This window comes from Arachis ipaensis, chromosome B8 (genome assembly GCF_059453495.1).
Source record: "Arachis ipaensis isolate K30076 ecotype BB chromosome B8, ASM5945349v1, whole genome shotgun sequence".
NCBI classification, from domain to species: domain Eukaryota; kingdom Viridiplantae; phylum Streptophyta; class Magnoliopsida; order Fabales; family Fabaceae; genus Arachis; species Arachis ipaensis.
Genome location: NC_142443.1, coordinates 1,047,516 through 1,064,781, shown reverse-complemented (window position 1 = coordinate 1,064,781; position 17,266 = coordinate 1,047,516). Strand labels below are relative to the sequence as shown.

Sequence of the window (17,266 nt, the reverse complement as noted above, 5' to 3'; positions counted from 1 at the left end):
TTGTATACTCCTCACCCCGATTAAGGTTGTGTTTGGAATTTTTAGAGTTTTCTAGAATTTTCTAAGATTTTCTAAAATTTTCTTAAGATTTCTAGAACATGGCTGAACGCAGCAGAAATCCAAGAACCACTGCTGCATCTCCATCTCAATAAGTAGCCGCATCTTATCTGAAGGGAGCACCGCGGCGGAACTCGAAAAGAAGCTCAATAGATGAACTCCAAGATCATCTTCCGACCACACAAAGTGTTACTTAGATTAGATGTAGGCTTATTTGTTATAATTTTTTATAATGGGAGTACATAAAAAGTATATAGTATATAAAGTGTGTTAACTAAACAGATAGCTTTAAATAGATTTTTCATTCTCTTCAATAATGAGAATAACTTATTTTTATCACTCTCTTAATTTCTTTTGGTTCATTAAACTATCAACATCACAGTTTGAGAACATGAAATTTTTTTCATGGTGCGGTGAAATTGTTCCGAAAAAACATACCTTAATAAATGGCCGTGGAAGTAATTCTTGGTCAGATTCTCTTCTACATGCAAGGGACTAGGCTTTCGATTAGAAAGAACAATCATAATGACTATATGAATCTTGGAAGATCCTTCTCTGATTCCCTCTGCCAACTGTCACAAAACGTTCATTCTCCTCCATAAATTTAGGGATCTCGACCTTTCTTCAAAATCCCAATCTCTAACCTCCAATATCATCTTCCGGCAACACGAAATATTACTTAGATTATTTTCTTTTATCAATAGTAGATGTAGACTATTTTATTATAATTTTTTTAATGGGAGTACATAAAGAGTACATGGTATATAAAGTGTAATAACTAAAAAACCGATGAAATCAGCTTACCATCCGAATTCGCGTTTGCCAGGATCCGAATTAGAACGGTTCTTGCAGGAATTCAACTCTCAAAATTGTGGCTCAGTATATGTTCTCGTTGTCAGACATTGATGGAGAAGATATATACGATGGAGAAGTGCACGATGAAGATGAAGAAATTGGCAGAGAATAAAACACTTACTATAATTGTGGTTTTAGTTTGTTAATTAATCAGTTAATCAGTTAATCTGTGATTTGATTATGATATTCTTGATTCCAACCTTACTGCTGTTGACCAAATTGTGTCTTTTGATACTGCAGTTTCGAAAATGCCTAGGCATAAATGAAGGAACAGCGAAGTGGACGCCCTAGTAGCGGGCGTGAATAAATATGGAACCGGGCAGCGGAAGCAAATCCTCCAAGATCCAAAATTTTCACACCATCTCCGTTCACGTTCCAACGTTGACCTCAAGGCACGAAATTCTCCTAAATTAACTTTTTAAATTTTGCGTCTTATTTTAATTTAGGGTTTTTTATTTTTGTTCTTTTGTTGTAATTCAGGATAAGTGGAGAACCTTGAGGTCCACGAAATTTGCAAGTGTAGCTGGAAGCACCGAGAGTCCTCTTAACCATAATGATCATGATGAAAAAATTTTCATATCCTCCTGAACTGTTCAAGCTGTGATGATAGTTTGATGAACTAAAAAGATTAAGAGTGGGAGAAAAATGAGTTATTTTCATTGTTGAAGAGAATGAAAAATTTCCTTTAAAAATATCTATTGCGTTATTACACTTTATATACTATGTACTCTTTATGTACTCCCATTGAAAAAATTATAACAAATAAGTTTACATCTACTATTGATAAAAAAATAATCTAGATAAAACCTTCCCGCAAATTAAAATTGTATAAATCTAACAATCATAGCTTGAAAATATTAGTAAGAAAAAAAAAACTCACTTATGTTTATTTTTTTTAAGGGGAAAATAAAATAATAAAACTACTCCCATCCATACCTCATTCAAAAGCATTTTGAATAGTTAAAAAAATGGATAATTCTTTAATTTTTGGTAGCAAAAGAAAAAGTTTGAAAAGTTGTTTAATCAAGGAAATTACTTTTGCACCTTTTATTGTTTTTATATAAATCACTGTACCCAAGTAAAGACTTTATGCTTCATTTTTTTTGAGTATATATACAGAAATTGTAATAGTACGTAGTATGAAACATAGAAATATACTAATAGCGGATTATTATTAAACAAAATTAACCTATTCAACAACATGCATGCCTACCTTTGCTTGTTTTAGTGCTAACAATTTCTTGAGATGTGCAAGTTATATAGATTAATAAGTCATGTTTTAGGATTAAGTCATGCTTTTCTCAAATAGTGTCAATAATATTGATTGAATTTCTCAGAAGTTTAGTTAGAGTTCGTTTGGATGCAAAATAGAAATTGGGAGAAAAGAAAATGGGAGGAAAGAAAATGAAAGGAAAAGTTGATTTTTTATATGTTATTTGAATGGAGAGAAAATGGATGGAAAGAAAGTTGGAGAAATTTTTTTTTGTTTGGATGAAAAAAAAATAAAAAAAAAATATTATAATTAAGTAAAATTATATTAATACCCTTCTCTATATATATAAATTATAATATACTAATATATGTAAATTGTTTTTCTAATATAAGGATAAATATGTAATTGCATATTTTTTATTTTTTTTTTTATTAGTTTTCATCTCATAAGAGGAGAGAAAACTGGTAGTTGTATGGCACTCCCTTTTTCTCATTTCCTCTTAGTTTTCTTTGTGATCCAAACGGAGAAAAATTTAATTTTCCACCCGTTTTCTTTCCCGTTGTTTTCTTTCTCTTCAAATTCCCTTGAAACAAACACTGCGTTACTGGTTTTTTGACCTCAACAATAAAGAAATAGTAAATGACAGTATATAAATCAATGATTTGTTTTGGTTAACTATAAATCAAGTTTAATCAAGGTAATAACTGGCATTAACTTAGGCGTTATTGTTGACCCTTTTCCTTGGGCCTTACGGTCCATGCATATCATAAAAAGTTACTTGGTTGAGCCCAAAAATAAATAATACCCTCCACTATGGAGAAGTGAGATTATTGGACTTATATAAAGTAAGATGCTAATCAACATGGATTAATTGGGTGGTTAGTTTATTGGTGTCCATTTAAATAAATATCAGAATTTAAATTTTATTTTGTGCATATAACAATCTATTAACTAATAATAAATTTTTAAATAAAGCTAAAATCTACAAAAAATTAATTCATAACCTATCGGATTAAGAATGCTCTGCATACCAACAAAATAAAGCAAGATGCTTCACCTTTTTCATGGTATGAAACGCAAAATTATTATAAAATGTTGGAAACCACAATTTGTTCTGATCATCCATCTCAAACGAGAAATAAAAAATGTACCAACTCTCTTGAAAGAGATGAAATAGTAGTATTTTATACAAAGCCGATCGAAGAGATTAGTACTTTAAAGTTTAAACTCCATTTAATTAAGACGTGACTCATCTAATTAAGTAATAAAAAGTAATGTACGTAGTTATACTGTAATGATTATAGCTACTGCTAGCTAGCTAGACTATAGGCTTTCTCTTTCTGGCTATCTGATACTACTTTCGAATTGATAAAGTAATTAATGATTTGAAAGGAACACTTTCTCACATTTCGTGGCTGGGGATAATCTATTATTCACTAAAAAATTTTCAGCACATCAGATAATAGCTAATGAGTGTATTTGTTAGTCCAAAACGAATTTGTTGATTATATCGTAAATTACACTCTTTTAATTTACATTATTGATATATTCCGTACCATTTTCAATTTTGTAAAGAAGAATTAGAAAATTATAAAAATTTATTATTTTTGGTCATTAACTAATAATTAGTGTTTAACATTTTTTATAAAATATGTTGTTAAATTACTAAATTAAAAAAATTGAATTAATAATTAAATAATGATAAAAAAATAATAAATTTTATTAATTTTATTTTTTTTTTTAACTAGCTACTGACAAATTATTTAATATATGCTATCTTAATTTAAAGTTACGTACAACCTCATCAGTTTTGCAATGCGCCATAAAATAAGGTAATTAATGGGAAGGACAGTATTTTATGAAAGAAAATAAGAATTAGATAGTGTTAGTTTAACCAACTTAAGTTGGCCGATTGAAAAAATGGTATTGATATAATTTACTGATAATAAAAAAGAAATTTTAACATGGTATAATATACACATAACAAAGAAAATATCTAAATATTCTTATATTCACAATAATTTGTAGTGAGTCCCCAATAAAGTCTAATTTTGCCTATACTTCAATAAAAGCAGAAGGGAAATACATATCAAGGGGTGTTTATAACTCGGATGAAATCGAGTTTAATGTGACTTAGTCCCGACCTGAAATATATATTGGGTTTATTTGTTAAATTCGAATTCGCCTTTAGACCCGATAAAATTTATACACTTTTGGGGTACGATTATATCGGGTAAAAATTGTGCTGTTAATATTATATTACTTTGATACCTTATTGTAAGCTAACATGTGAAAATATCTAAATTTCTAAGACTCCAACCATTATTTGACATGGTAAAATATAACAAGAACCAATCATTCTCTGAAATTAAAGTATAACCATAATCAATACCGTTAGAGAATCAATATAAATCAATTAGCATCGTCTATATTTATATAGCATATCTGTACATTAATTGTAGGATTCTATGTCTTTATTACTTTGATTCATTTAGCACCTATAAATACCCCTTGTATATTGTACCTCAGACCACAATTCAATAATACACTTTTCATATTATTCTCTCAGTCTCTTGTTTCTAACATGGTATCAAGAGCTTAGGTCTTTTTTTTCCGATGAATATTAGTTCATAGCCCCTTTGTTTTTCCTTGTCGGTAGTGTTCTTTGACCTCCTTTTTCGTTCTCTTTTTGACGCTTTGGTTCGTCACCCCCATAACCATCTTGTTCGTCTTGTCGCCGTGATTCCAACGCAACCAGAACCGTCGCCATCCGCCTCCAGACGCGCCTCCACGCGCCGCCGAAAGACGCTGCCACGACCAGGTTGACCTTCCCTCCAGCTTCCACCCGTGCCACTTTGCTCGCAATTTTCGAGCTGTTTCCGACGCTTTGGATCGTCACCTCCGGCATCATCGTGTTCTTCTCTCTGTCAGCTTTCCAACGCCGCCAAGATCTCCTCCAGAGACCGCCGCACGCGCCTCCACGCACCTCCAGAACGTTGCTGTCCACCACCACTCTTTTCTCATCCAGAAGCTTCAGCAGCCGTTAGATCTCAGCGCTGATCGGACGTTCCATCCGCTGCCACGTGTCGCCAGAAGCTTCTCGTTTGACCCGCGCGCTAGCCCGACCCGCACGCGATCCGGCCCGACCCGGCTTTGACCCGCGTCCTTCTCCTGCCAGCGTGTCTCCTCTGCTCCACTCCGGTGCCGCCACGTGTCTACCCCCCTCTGACGTGGCGCTGACGTCACTGCTGACGTGGCGCTGACGTGGCTGACAAGCGGACCCTCCCTAAGGTTTTTTGGTGAGCTCTTTCCGATTCCGCGCTCCGTTTTCTCATTTTCTGCTTCGAAATTGCAGTTTTCTCTCCTCTTTTTGATTTGTGTGACTACTGTTATGGAAAAGTCGGATGTTTTTGTTGCCACAGACAGAAAGGATACATTCTGTCGAAACTGCAACCGTTTTGGGCACCTTTTCTCCGTCTGCCCCTCTGTTGAATGTCGGACATGCCACCAGAAAGGGCATATTAGCTACCATTGTTCACAGTTGCTCTGCCGTTATTGCAAGCTCTCGGGACATTTGATTACTACCTGTCCTACTCGTCCCCCACGTCATGCGCCTGCTTCTACTGTTGCTGCTACTACTGCACCTACCCCCTCTGCACCTTTCAACCCGTCTCCTGTCTCTCTATCTGATATTGCATCTCTTCTACGGCGTCTTCTCTCTGTTTCTGGTAATACTCCTGCTGCTTTATCAACCCCTCCAGGTGATTCTAAATGGTACTTTGACTCGGGTTGCTTTAATCACATGTCTCCGTTGCGTAATATTTTCTCGTCCATGTCTACAACTACAAATGGACCTTCTATCAATACTGCAAATGGCTTCCTCTTGCACGCAACACACAAGGGTTCTATATCCCAGTCATCTCTTAATCTTCCAGATACTTACTACATTCCCAATTTACACTTCAATCTTATTTCTGTTGGTCAACTTGTTGATTTGGGCTTTGACGTCACCTTTTCTATTTCTGGTTGTCGTGTACAGGATCCTCGGACGGGACAAATCATCGGGACTGGACGTAAGGTCGGAAGGTTGTTTGAACTCGAAAGTCTTCATATTCCTCCTGTACCAAATCTCTGTGCTGCTTCTTCTCCCTCTACCCTTCACTTATGGCATCAACGTCTTGCCCACACCTCCTTAGGAAAACTGCGTCCTCTTGTGTCTCAAGGTGTTTTAGGTCAGGTTCCAAATGAATCTTTTGATTGCATTTCTTGCCAAACTGCCAAACAACCTGCTTTATCTTTTCACAATAATTCATCTCTTGCTTGCTCTCCTTTTGATATCATTCACTCTGATGTTTGGGGCCCCGCTCCCACTGCCTCTATGGGCGGAGCTCGATACTTTGTCGTTTTCATTGATGATTATTCCCGTTTTACTTGGGTTTATTTGATGACTAATCGCCATGAGTTACCTCAGATCTATATCAACTTTGCTACTATGATTAAAACTCAGTTTTCCAAGGTCATTAAGGTTTTCCGACGTGATAATGCTATGGAATACCGTGATTCCAAACTCTTAGCCTTTCTTGCAGAACAGGGTACTCTATCTGAGTTTTCTTGTCCTGGTACGTCTCAACAAAATGGTAGAGCTGAACGCAAACACCGTCACATTCTTGACTCCGTCCGTGCAATGCTCCTTTCTTCTTCGTGTCCTGAGCGTACTTGGGGTGAAGCTGTTCTTACTGCTGTTCATGTTATCAATAGACTCCCTTCTTCTGTTCTTGGTAATGTTACTCCCTTTGAGCGTCTTTATCATACCCCCCCAGATTATAGTTCTCTTCGAGTTTTTGGTTGTGTATGTTTTGTTCTTCTTCAGCCTCATGAACATAGTAAACTTGAACCTCGGGCTCGTATGTGTTGTTTTCTTGGTTATGGCACTGAACACAAGGGTTATCGTTGTTGGGATCCTCTCTCTAAACGTATTCGTATATCTCGTCATGTTGTCTTCTGGGAGCACCACATGTTTTCTCGGTTCTCATCCTTTGAGTCGATTCCTACTACTCAGTCACCTTTGTTCACTAACCCCAATGTTGATCTTTTTCCTAGTGATGATTCTACAGGTTCTATCTCGAGTGACCCTCCACAGCCTCCTGTTCCTCCGCCTTCTCCATCTCCCGATGATTCCAGACCGGACGATGATCCTGCTCCTACCGTCATGCCTCCTCCTCCCGCTCGTTCTTCTAGGGTAAGGAATCCACCTCCTCATCTTCTTGATTACCATTGCTTTTCTACTATTCTTCATCAACATGAACCTAAGACATTCAGAGAAGCCTCCTCAAACCCAAATTGGCAACAAGCAATGCAAGAAGAATTACAGGCACTTGAAAAGGCACACACCTGGGATCTGGTTGATCCTCCTTCTGATCAGGAAGTTGTGGGCAGTAGATGGGTCTACAAGATCAAGACTCGCTCTGATGGCTCTATTGACCGTTATAAGGCCCGTTTGGTTGCTCAAGGTTGTACGCAAGAGTATGGTATTGATTATGAGGAGACTTTTGCCCCTGTCGCTCGTCTTACGTCTGTTAGAGCTCTTCTTGCCATCGCCGCGGCTAAAAAATGGTCTCTCAGTCAGATGGATGTGAAGAATGCATTTCTTAATGGGGATTTGAAAAAGACAGTCTATATGAAACCACCTCCGGGATATCCTTGTCCTTCTAATAAGGTTTGTCTCCTTCGCAAGGCACTTTATGGACTTAAGCAAGCTCCTCGTGAATGGTTTGACAAGTTCAGCACTACCATATGCAGTCTTGGCTTTACTTCTAGCCCTCATGAGAATGCGCTCTTCATTCGTAAAAGCGAACGTGGAGTTGTTCTTCTACTTCTGTATGTTGATGACATGATAATTACTGGGGATGATGTTGATGGTATCTCTGATCTCAAGGCCTCACTTCACTGTACCTTTGAGATGAAAGATCTTGGTTCTCTCAGCTATTTTCTTGGTCTCGAGGTCATCTCCACCGATGATGGCATCTATCTCTCTCAGGCTAAGTATGCTTCAGATCTTCTTGCTCGCGCTGGGATTACAGATAGTCGTACTGAGTCTACTCCTCTTGAGCCTAATGTTCGATTTACCCCTATGGATGGCACTGTTTTGGATAATCCGACACTTTATCGCCAGTTAGTTGGAGGTCTCGTCTACTTGACTGTCACCCGACCAGACATTGCCTATCCGGTTCATGTCCTCAGCCAGTTCTTGTCAGCTCCTCGTACTACTCACTATGCGGCAGTTCTTCGCATTCTTCGGTATGTCAAAGGCACTCTATTTCATGGCCTTCATTTTTCTGCCCATTCCTCTTTGACCCTTCAGGCATACTCTGATGCTGATTGGGCTGGTGATCCCACTGATCGTCGTTCTACTACTGGTTACTGTTTGTTTCTTGGCGACGCTCTCATTTCTTGGCGTGCTAAGAAGCAAACATTCACTGCTCGCTCAAGCACAGAAGCTGAGTACCGTGCCCTCGCTGACACCACTGCTGAGGTTATCTCGGTTCGTTGGCTTCTCGAAGATCTGGGTGCTCCTCAGTCGTCTCCTACTGATGTTTTTTGTGATAACCGCAGTGCTATTCAGATTGCCCATAATGATGTGTTTCATGAACGCACCAAACACATTGAGATTGATTGTCACTTTGTTCGACAACGTATCCTTATTGATGCTGTTCGTCTCATTGCCGTTGGGACACTGGATCAGACTGCTGATATCTTCACGAAAGCTCATCACCCGACTCGCTTTCGGACTTTGTTATCCAAACTCAAGTTGGTATCCTTAGCTCCCACTTGAGTTTGAGGGGGGATGTTAGAGAATCAATATAAATCAATTAGCATCGTCTATATTTATATAGCATATCTGTACATTAATTGTAGGATTCTATGTCTTTATTACTTTGATTCATTTAGCACCTATAAATACCCCTTGTATATTGTACCTCAGACCACAATTCAATAATACACTTTTCATATTATTCTCTCAGTCTCTTGTTTCTAACAAATACTAATATTGTCTAATAACACCAAATTTTTAAATCAATACAAATAACACAATATTATGCCATTAGTCTAAAGTCTTATACATTTTAAACATAAAACATTAACTTATAGTCTTATAATAATTAATAACACAAAGTATTAAAGTTTACAATACTTAAATTCTACATAAAAATAGCCATCATCCATCACTAATAACACAAAATATTAATTGTGTATGATGATTGGATCGAGTTCGGGTGACCCGAATTATGACCCGAACCCGACCCGAAATAATGACCGGGTCTATTTTTGAGACCCTTACCCGACATTAGACCCGATGAAATCACACCAAATTAACCCCTAAAGTGTTCGATACTGAACCGGATCTTCGAGTCGGATCGAGTCATGTACACCCCTAACTCATACGATGACATCTTTATATGAAGATGACATTATAAATTTTTAGATGGTTAATCAAACATATTTAATCAAACTATTAATTTATTCAATAAACTATAATACTATCTTCATGTGAAGATATCATCATGGGAGTATCACCAAAACAGAATTGTCCGTACAACTCACATGGTGTTTGTTTTTTCTTTTTAGAAAAGAGCAATATGTGGTGTAATTATTTGTCATCATATGATGAATATTTTCTAAAATAAAATTAAAGTGATTAATTGGTCATTAGAGAGACAATGCATTAATTGTCACACGAAACAATCATGCCCCCATTATATATATAAAAACATATGCCACATGTCTCTTGTCAACTGTGTTAGTGACATGAATACGATGATTGGCCATTGCCCAATAAATCCCAATATTATGGGACACCCCATCCTCTTAATCTTTTATATTTTATGGCGTTTAATATCGATTAGGACTAAGTTTTTAGAGAACAATTCAACTTACAAACATTGTATATATATAGTCCAATACTAAAGCATGATGACTGCACGAGATAGCACCTAAACCAGTGGCTAGTGCCATCTTTTATTTATTGGAAAAATATAGGATATCAATATATTATTTGCCAACTTATTACCAACAATAATTAATTATTATATTTTAAACACATATATAAGGAGACACATTCAGAAAATATATATAGAAAGATACTTTCATTAGACATAACCATAAACAAGACATTTTTGTTAGATACATCTATAAAGACACTTCTATTAAATACAATCATAAATAAGAGTTTGAAGAAGTTGGCAGAAATGTTGTTGGTAACTTAGCGAGATTGTTTATTTATTTATTTAAAGTAATTAATGTTAATTACTTTTGTGACGTTTAAATTTCCACTGGAAATTATTGAAAAATTGGGCAAGTCCACTCTTGCACTATATACTACAATATCATTTATGAATTCCTGCAGTATCAGTTGCCGCACGCAAAATTTGTTTACTTTTTCTTCACATGTGCATGAAACCATGAATGATTTTCTAGCTACTTCACTGCTTTGTATATAGTTTTCTTTATATATATAATATGTGTGTGTGTTGCACTTACAAGAGGAACAACTAACTAAGCAAAGATAGAGATGGAGAAGGAAATGGAGGGTGCTTTGGTTGAAGAGGAAATGAATGAGCAACAAGAAGAAGAAAAGCAAGACATGAATAATAATCAAAGGTGCAAGGGTGGACTCATTACCATGCCTTTCATTATAGGTATGTATTAATAATTAATAAGCCATATGTATATAGGATTAGGAAGCATGCATTGCATTAAATTGCATGGTTTACTTTAATTTTGTTATGGGAATGGTTGTAGGAAATGAAGCACTGGCAAAGATGGCAAGTGTGGGGCTATCCCCAAACATGATAGTGTATTTGATTGGAGACTACAGACTCAGAGTGGTTAAAGCAACAAAGATTATGTTCTTTTGGTTTGCTGCTACCAATTTTGCTCCTCTCTTTGGTGCTTTCCTTGCTGATTCTTATTTGGGTCGCTTTCTTGCCATTGCTTTTGGTTCAATTATCACTTTTCTGGTACCATCTATACTGCACTTCTTTATTTTCTAAATATAATCTCCTTTATCTTACATTAAAATGATAAATAAAAGATATAGTCAACCTCTCACCCTATATGATCTGATTCTGATTCTATGTTAATTTCTATGAATATGAATTATAAAAAAGTTACACACTTACACAAACTAAGTTAAACTTAATATATAATGGTGAAAACTGCACTCGACTTCATGTGAAATTGATAGTTAAGAGTCGTTAGATGAAAATTTTGTCAAATCATCTAACGGCTATGAGTTATCAACTTCACGTGAAGTCAACTGCACCGGAGTTTCCACCATATATAATAATTTGACTATGCTAGATGTACACCAAAATCAGTTACCAAAGTCAGCTACTATTATAACATACATGTTGGAATATAAATGCACATTGAAAATAAATTAAACCCCACATATATTTATACATAAATATATTGGTAGCTGGTTTTATTAATTACTTGGAAATGGATTCTCTCAATTTTTTTTAACAATTGAGGGAGTAAAGTGTGATCTCGCACCATTAACTTTATAAGTGAGACTAAAAATAAATACGAAAGAGAGAATAATAAAGGGTTAAATATCGAAAAATGTTTGGTAACAAAAAAATATTAGCTAAAAACAACCAAAATTTTCCTTATTTAACATTCATTAATTGTCTAAATAAAAAAAGTTCTGACTGTTTTTTTTTTATCTACCTAGCATTATCCTAAATATCACACATTACACTTTCAATTTTTTTTAACAATTAAGAGGATTTTTTTAACAATTTTTTTATAATAATTTGATCACAGGGGATGGCACTATTATGGTTAACAGCCATGATAGCAGAGGCAAGACCCTCACCTTTGAGCCATGAATCAGCAACAGCACCCCAACTTGCACTCCTAATCACTTGTTTTGCACTCATATCAATTGGAGGAGGTGGAATCTTCTGCTCCTTAGCATTTGGTGCAGACCAACTCAACAACAACAACAACAAAAAGGAGAGGGTGTTGGAGAGTTTCATAAGTTGGTACATTGCTTCACAAGCAGTTTCTGTTGTTTTCTCCTTAACTGCAATTGTTTACATTCAAGACCGGTATGGATGGAAACTGGGTTTTGGTGTTCCTGCGGCACTTATGTTGTTGTCAACCGTCTTCTTCTTTCTTCTTTCTCACCGTTATGTGAAGCATAAACCTCACAAAAGCTTGCTCACTAGCTTTGCTCAGGTCATTGTTGTTGCATTCAAGAATAGAAAGCTTCAACTTCCACCTACTACTCACCATCCAATACTCTATCACCATAACAAGGACTCAACCCTTGTTGCTCCATCTCACAAACTAAGGTTTAGTGCAATCATTTTCATCCTTAATGATAATCAAGAAATCAAAAAGGGTTAACGCTCTGTTTGGATGAGTTTTTCTTAAAAAAAAAAATTTTGTATTCTCTTTTTTTTAAAAAGTTTTATAAAAAAAAGTAAAAGTAATTTTATATTTGGATATTTCATTCTAAAAGATTTTTTTATTTATTAATTATGTTTGAGTATAATAATATAAAAATATTTTTTTGTTTATTTATTACATGAAAAATATTTTTTTAATGAAAAAATATCTTTTAAAAAAATATGTAAATTATAGCGTCTCGAAAAAGATATTTTTTATTTTTTTAGTGTTTTTACTTTTATTACTAAAAATTTGTCAAACACACTAAAAAATAAAAAAATATATTTTTTCATTAAATTTTTTTATTAAGATAATGACGCCCAAACAAGCACTAAAAAAATTATTTATATTTTTATATAATTAAAAAAATTTGGCTGAATTAATTTTAATAATTAATGCTACTGATTATTCATTGTCATTAATCTCTAAAATCTTTCTGCATAAAACTTTTAGAATAGTGACCAATTTTAGCATCTATCAAATTGGTTACTGAATAAAACAAAATTCTATTTGCTCACTAAATTAGAGATCAAAATAAAAAGTTAAAATTTAAAAACTTTTAGAAACGTTTTATCCTTAAATCGGTCACTAATTTTACCATTAGCAACCAACATACTAAATAGATATAATACTATAAAGAAATTATAAAAAACAAAGAATCGCCAATTTCAATTAATAATTTACACTATGAATCAAGAACCGTACCTAATTAAGAATAATAGCCAACCCTTTGAAGTGAAACTTTGTATTTCAGGTTTCTGAATAAAGCTTGCATAGTCACTAATAACAATAATAATAGTTCATGGAGTGTTTGCACAATAGAGCAAGTGGAAGAATTGAAGGCCATAATAAAGGTAATTCCTCTATGGAGTAGCGGTTTCATGTTATCAATAAGCAGTAGCCAAAGCTCATTTTTTTTGCTACAAGCAAAAACCATGAACAGGCACATAACTTCAAACTTCCAAATCCCAGCAGGTTCTTTTCCTGTCTTCATTATGATCTCAGTATTCATAACTGCTGGTGTTTATGACCGTCTCATCATTCCCTTGGCATCAAAACTTAGAGGAAAACCAGTTAGGATAAGTGCCAAGAACAGAATGGGGATTGGCTTGTTCTTCTGCTTCTTGGACTTGGTAGTTTCAGCAGTTGTTGAGAACATTAGAAGGAGGAAAGCAATTAGAGAAGGTTACATTGATAATCCTGAAGCAATTTTGGACATGTCTGCAATGTGGCTTATTCCACACAATGTTTTGAATGGAATTGCAGAAGCATTCAATGCAATAGGCCAATCTGAATTCTATTATACTGAGTTTCCAAGAAGCATGTCAAGCATTGCTGCAGCCTTGTTCAGCTTTGGAAGTGCTATAGGAAACTTGTTAGCTTCTCTAATATTCAGCATTGTGGATGACATCACTTCCAAAGAGGGAAAACAGAGTTGGGTTTCTGATAATATTAATAAGGGTCATTATGACAAGTATTATTGGGTTCTTGCCATTATGAGTGCTGTTAATATGGTTTACTATTTGGTTTGTAATTGGGCTTATGGACCTACCATTGAAGATGCTGCTGGAAACAGGGTTCATGAAGAGGAGGAAAAATGATTAATTATTATAAATCTGTTAATTAATTGTGTGCTTTGGAGTGGGATGTTATATATTATTTAACTTGGCTTGTTACATCTGAATAAGATATTATTATTAGTGCATGGAACATTGATGTTTGCCACCAAGTTGAAATTTAACTTATATGCATAATTATTCATTATTAGCTACTTTGATGATTTGGTATGTTTTGATTATATTGTAATTGAAAAAGAAAAGAAAATGAAATAATAGTTATAGTAGGCAAATAGTAAGAGATGTTAGTGTCAATAAATTTATTTATTTTAGTGATCTAGTATGTATTGAAAACACAAAAATGGATAGGTTGTGTAATTTATTGATAAAATAGAAGATCAAAATATGTTTAGATTAGATAGTGGGACAATCTACCATATTGAGACGAGTGATACTTGGAGTAGATAGAAGGATCAACTTGTACTGTTGTACATAAAATGTGAAATCAATGAAGGAGAAGACATTACACTCGATAATTGTGTTCATTTTTTTATGTGTGAGACTTTCTATTGTAATGTTGATTTTATTTTATTCATGTGTTTGTGTTCATGTATAAGAGTTGTGCATATATACTTATTAATGCTAATAAATTTTGATTTTTGAGACTTCTTTGTAACTTTAATTTGGATAATAGTAAAGCTTTTTAATATATGTGATTAGAATTGTTGAAATTTGTTCTATATAAGTTCAACTATGGATTATGAGATGAATTATAAATTATGAGATTTTTAGAAATTTAGATAAGTATTTTGTGTTAATTTTAATTGTGATATTTGTTATTAGAGATATTTTAATAAATTTAATTGTAATAATATTAATTTTAATTAAAGATATTTGTTATTAGAGGTATTTTAGTAAATTTAAAAAAATTAAATCGATAATAATTTTAATTAAACATATTTATTATTAGAAGTAGGGGTAGAAAAGCGGGCTGGTCCGCCCCGGTTAAGTAAAGCGGACTCAAAATACTAGTTTGCTCTCGTTTTTATGACAAATTAGCGATTGAGAGATTAACTCGCTTAATTTAAAAAAAATAAAATTAATTAAAATATAAATTATTCTTTTTCTTCTAGTAAAATTAACAACAATGGAAAATTAATATTCTCATTCATATTTTGATAATAATTTTTTTTTTTATTAAATTTTTGCATACTGCCCAATTATGTAGTGCATTATTGCATTGCTAACTCACAAAACACGCATATGATTAGGCTTACTCACAAAATTTTTGGGCTTGAGAGTCTAGCTCAATAACATTTAACAATTTTGGGCTTTATACTTAAAAGGCAAAAGGCCTACTAGGTCATGGACAAAACGGCGTCGCTTCTCTATGTAAAAACGACACAAGAAACCCTAATCCACCTTCACTGCCACCTTCCTTAGCCGCAGATACAGAGAGTGAGAGAGAGATTCTCCGCCATGGGTAGAGTCATCCGCGCACAGCGTAAGGGTGCTGGGTCCGTCTTCAAGTCCCACACCCATCACCGCAAGGGCGCCGCCAGGTTCCGCAGCCTCGACTTCGGCGAGCGCAACGGTTACCTCAAGGGTGTGGTGACCGACATCATCCACGACCCCGGCCGCGGTGCTCCACTCGCCAAGGTGACTTTCCGCCACCCATTCAGGTACAAGAAGCAGACGGAGCTGTTCGTCGCTGCTGAAGGTATCTACACCGGCCAGTTCATCTACTGCGGGAAGAAGGCCACACTCGTGGTCGGAAATGTTTTGCCACTCAGATCCATCCCCGAAGGAGCTGTCATTTGCAACGTCGAGCACCACGTTGGTGACCGCGGTGTCTTCGCCAGGGCATCTGGTGATTACGCCATTGTTATCAGCCACAACCCCGATAATGACACTTCTAGGTATTCCATATATAATTCTGATTTTACGTTATTTTTCTGGTTCTCAAAATCAGTTATTGTCGTGTTTACTTTGGAAATGCTTGTATAAATGTTAAAATTCTAGGTTAAACCCTGGTGATGCTAACATATCTATTTGTTGTGTTACCTACACGTTTTTTTTTTAGCATGGTTATTTGAAAAGGTAGAAATGGATTTTGGTGTATGAGTTGTAGCATTAATCGACATGTTAATTGGAGGCTGAGTTAAAGCACGGTCAATTAGAATTGGTTATATGTGTTTTTCATTTTTGTTGCAGGATCAAGCTCCCATCTGGTTCAAAGAAGATTGTGCCAAGTGGATGCAGGGCCATGATTGGACAAGTTGCCGGTGGTGGAAGAACTGAGAAGCCACTCCTCAAGGCTGGTAATGCTTACCACAAATTCAGGGTCAAGAGGAACTGCTGGCCCAAGGTTCGTGGTGTTGCTATGAATCCAGTTGAGCATCCCCACGGTGGAGGTAACCATCAACACATTGGTCATGCCAGTACTGTTAGGCGTGATGCTCCACCCGGCCAAAAGGTTGGTCTCATTGCTGCAAGGAGGACCGGTCGTCTTAGGGGTCAAGCTGCCGCAACTGCTGCTAAGGCTGATAAGACCACTTGAAGCTTTTAGGACTTTCTTTGATTGCAAGTTTCCAAATTTTGTTTCTTTCATAGTTTAGGTTGAACTGTTTGGGTGCTATTTTGAGAACCATTTCCCCCATAAATATGAAGCTTTTAATTGACAGTATTTTATTTTTGTTTGTGAGATATTAAAGGAATTCTAGTCGGTCTGGTGAAGAGATTTGTTCTCATTTGACTCTCTTGCTGCGGATCTTATTAAGATTATATAAAAAAATTTGTTTGTCGCACAGAATTCACGTTAACATAGAGTTCACGTTAACACAAAATTCATGTTAACATTAAAGTTCATGTTATAAACATAAACTAAGGTTTAGTGCAATATCATTATTTCTATCCTAATGATAATCAACAAATTAAAAAGGGTTAAACAAATTCAACTATTTATGAGTTTCTTATTATTAATAAGACTTTGCTCAATTGATTTTACTAATTACCACTATTTGATCAGACCAAACGAAAATGTTAAGTATACTATAAAAGAAAATGTTTTAATTCTATTTATTAGATTAATTTTTTTTTTTGGGTATGTTTAACTTATGTCTTTAAG

The 17,266-nt window shown here is 35.1% G+C and overlaps 2 protein-coding genes across 2 annotated transcripts; both read left to right on the top strand.

Moving 5' to 3' along the window:
- The first annotated feature begins 10,694 nt into the window (after positions 1–10,694).
- On the top strand, positions 10,695–14,184 carry LOC107610307 (protein NRT1/ PTR FAMILY 1.2-like). The gene is made up of 4 exons (XM_016312371.3): positions 10,695–10,821; positions 10,925–11,142; positions 11,954–12,486; positions 13,338–14,184. The coding sequence occupies exons 1-4, from the start codon at positions 10,695–10,697 to the stop codon at positions 14,182–14,184; spliced, it is 1,725 nt and encodes a 574-aa protein (XP_016167857.1).
- A 1,354-nt stretch (positions 14,185–15,538) lies between these two features.
- On the top strand, positions 15,539–16,825 carry LOC107613608 (large ribosomal subunit protein uL2x). The gene is made up of 2 exons (XM_016315693.3): positions 15,539–16,058; positions 16,354–16,825. The coding sequence occupies exons 1-2, from the start codon at positions 15,619–15,621 to the stop codon at positions 16,697–16,699; spliced, it is 786 nt and encodes a 261-aa protein (XP_016171179.1). The 5' UTR covers positions 15,539–15,618; the 3' UTR covers positions 16,700–16,825.
- Positions 16,826–17,266: the final 441 nt, after the last annotated feature.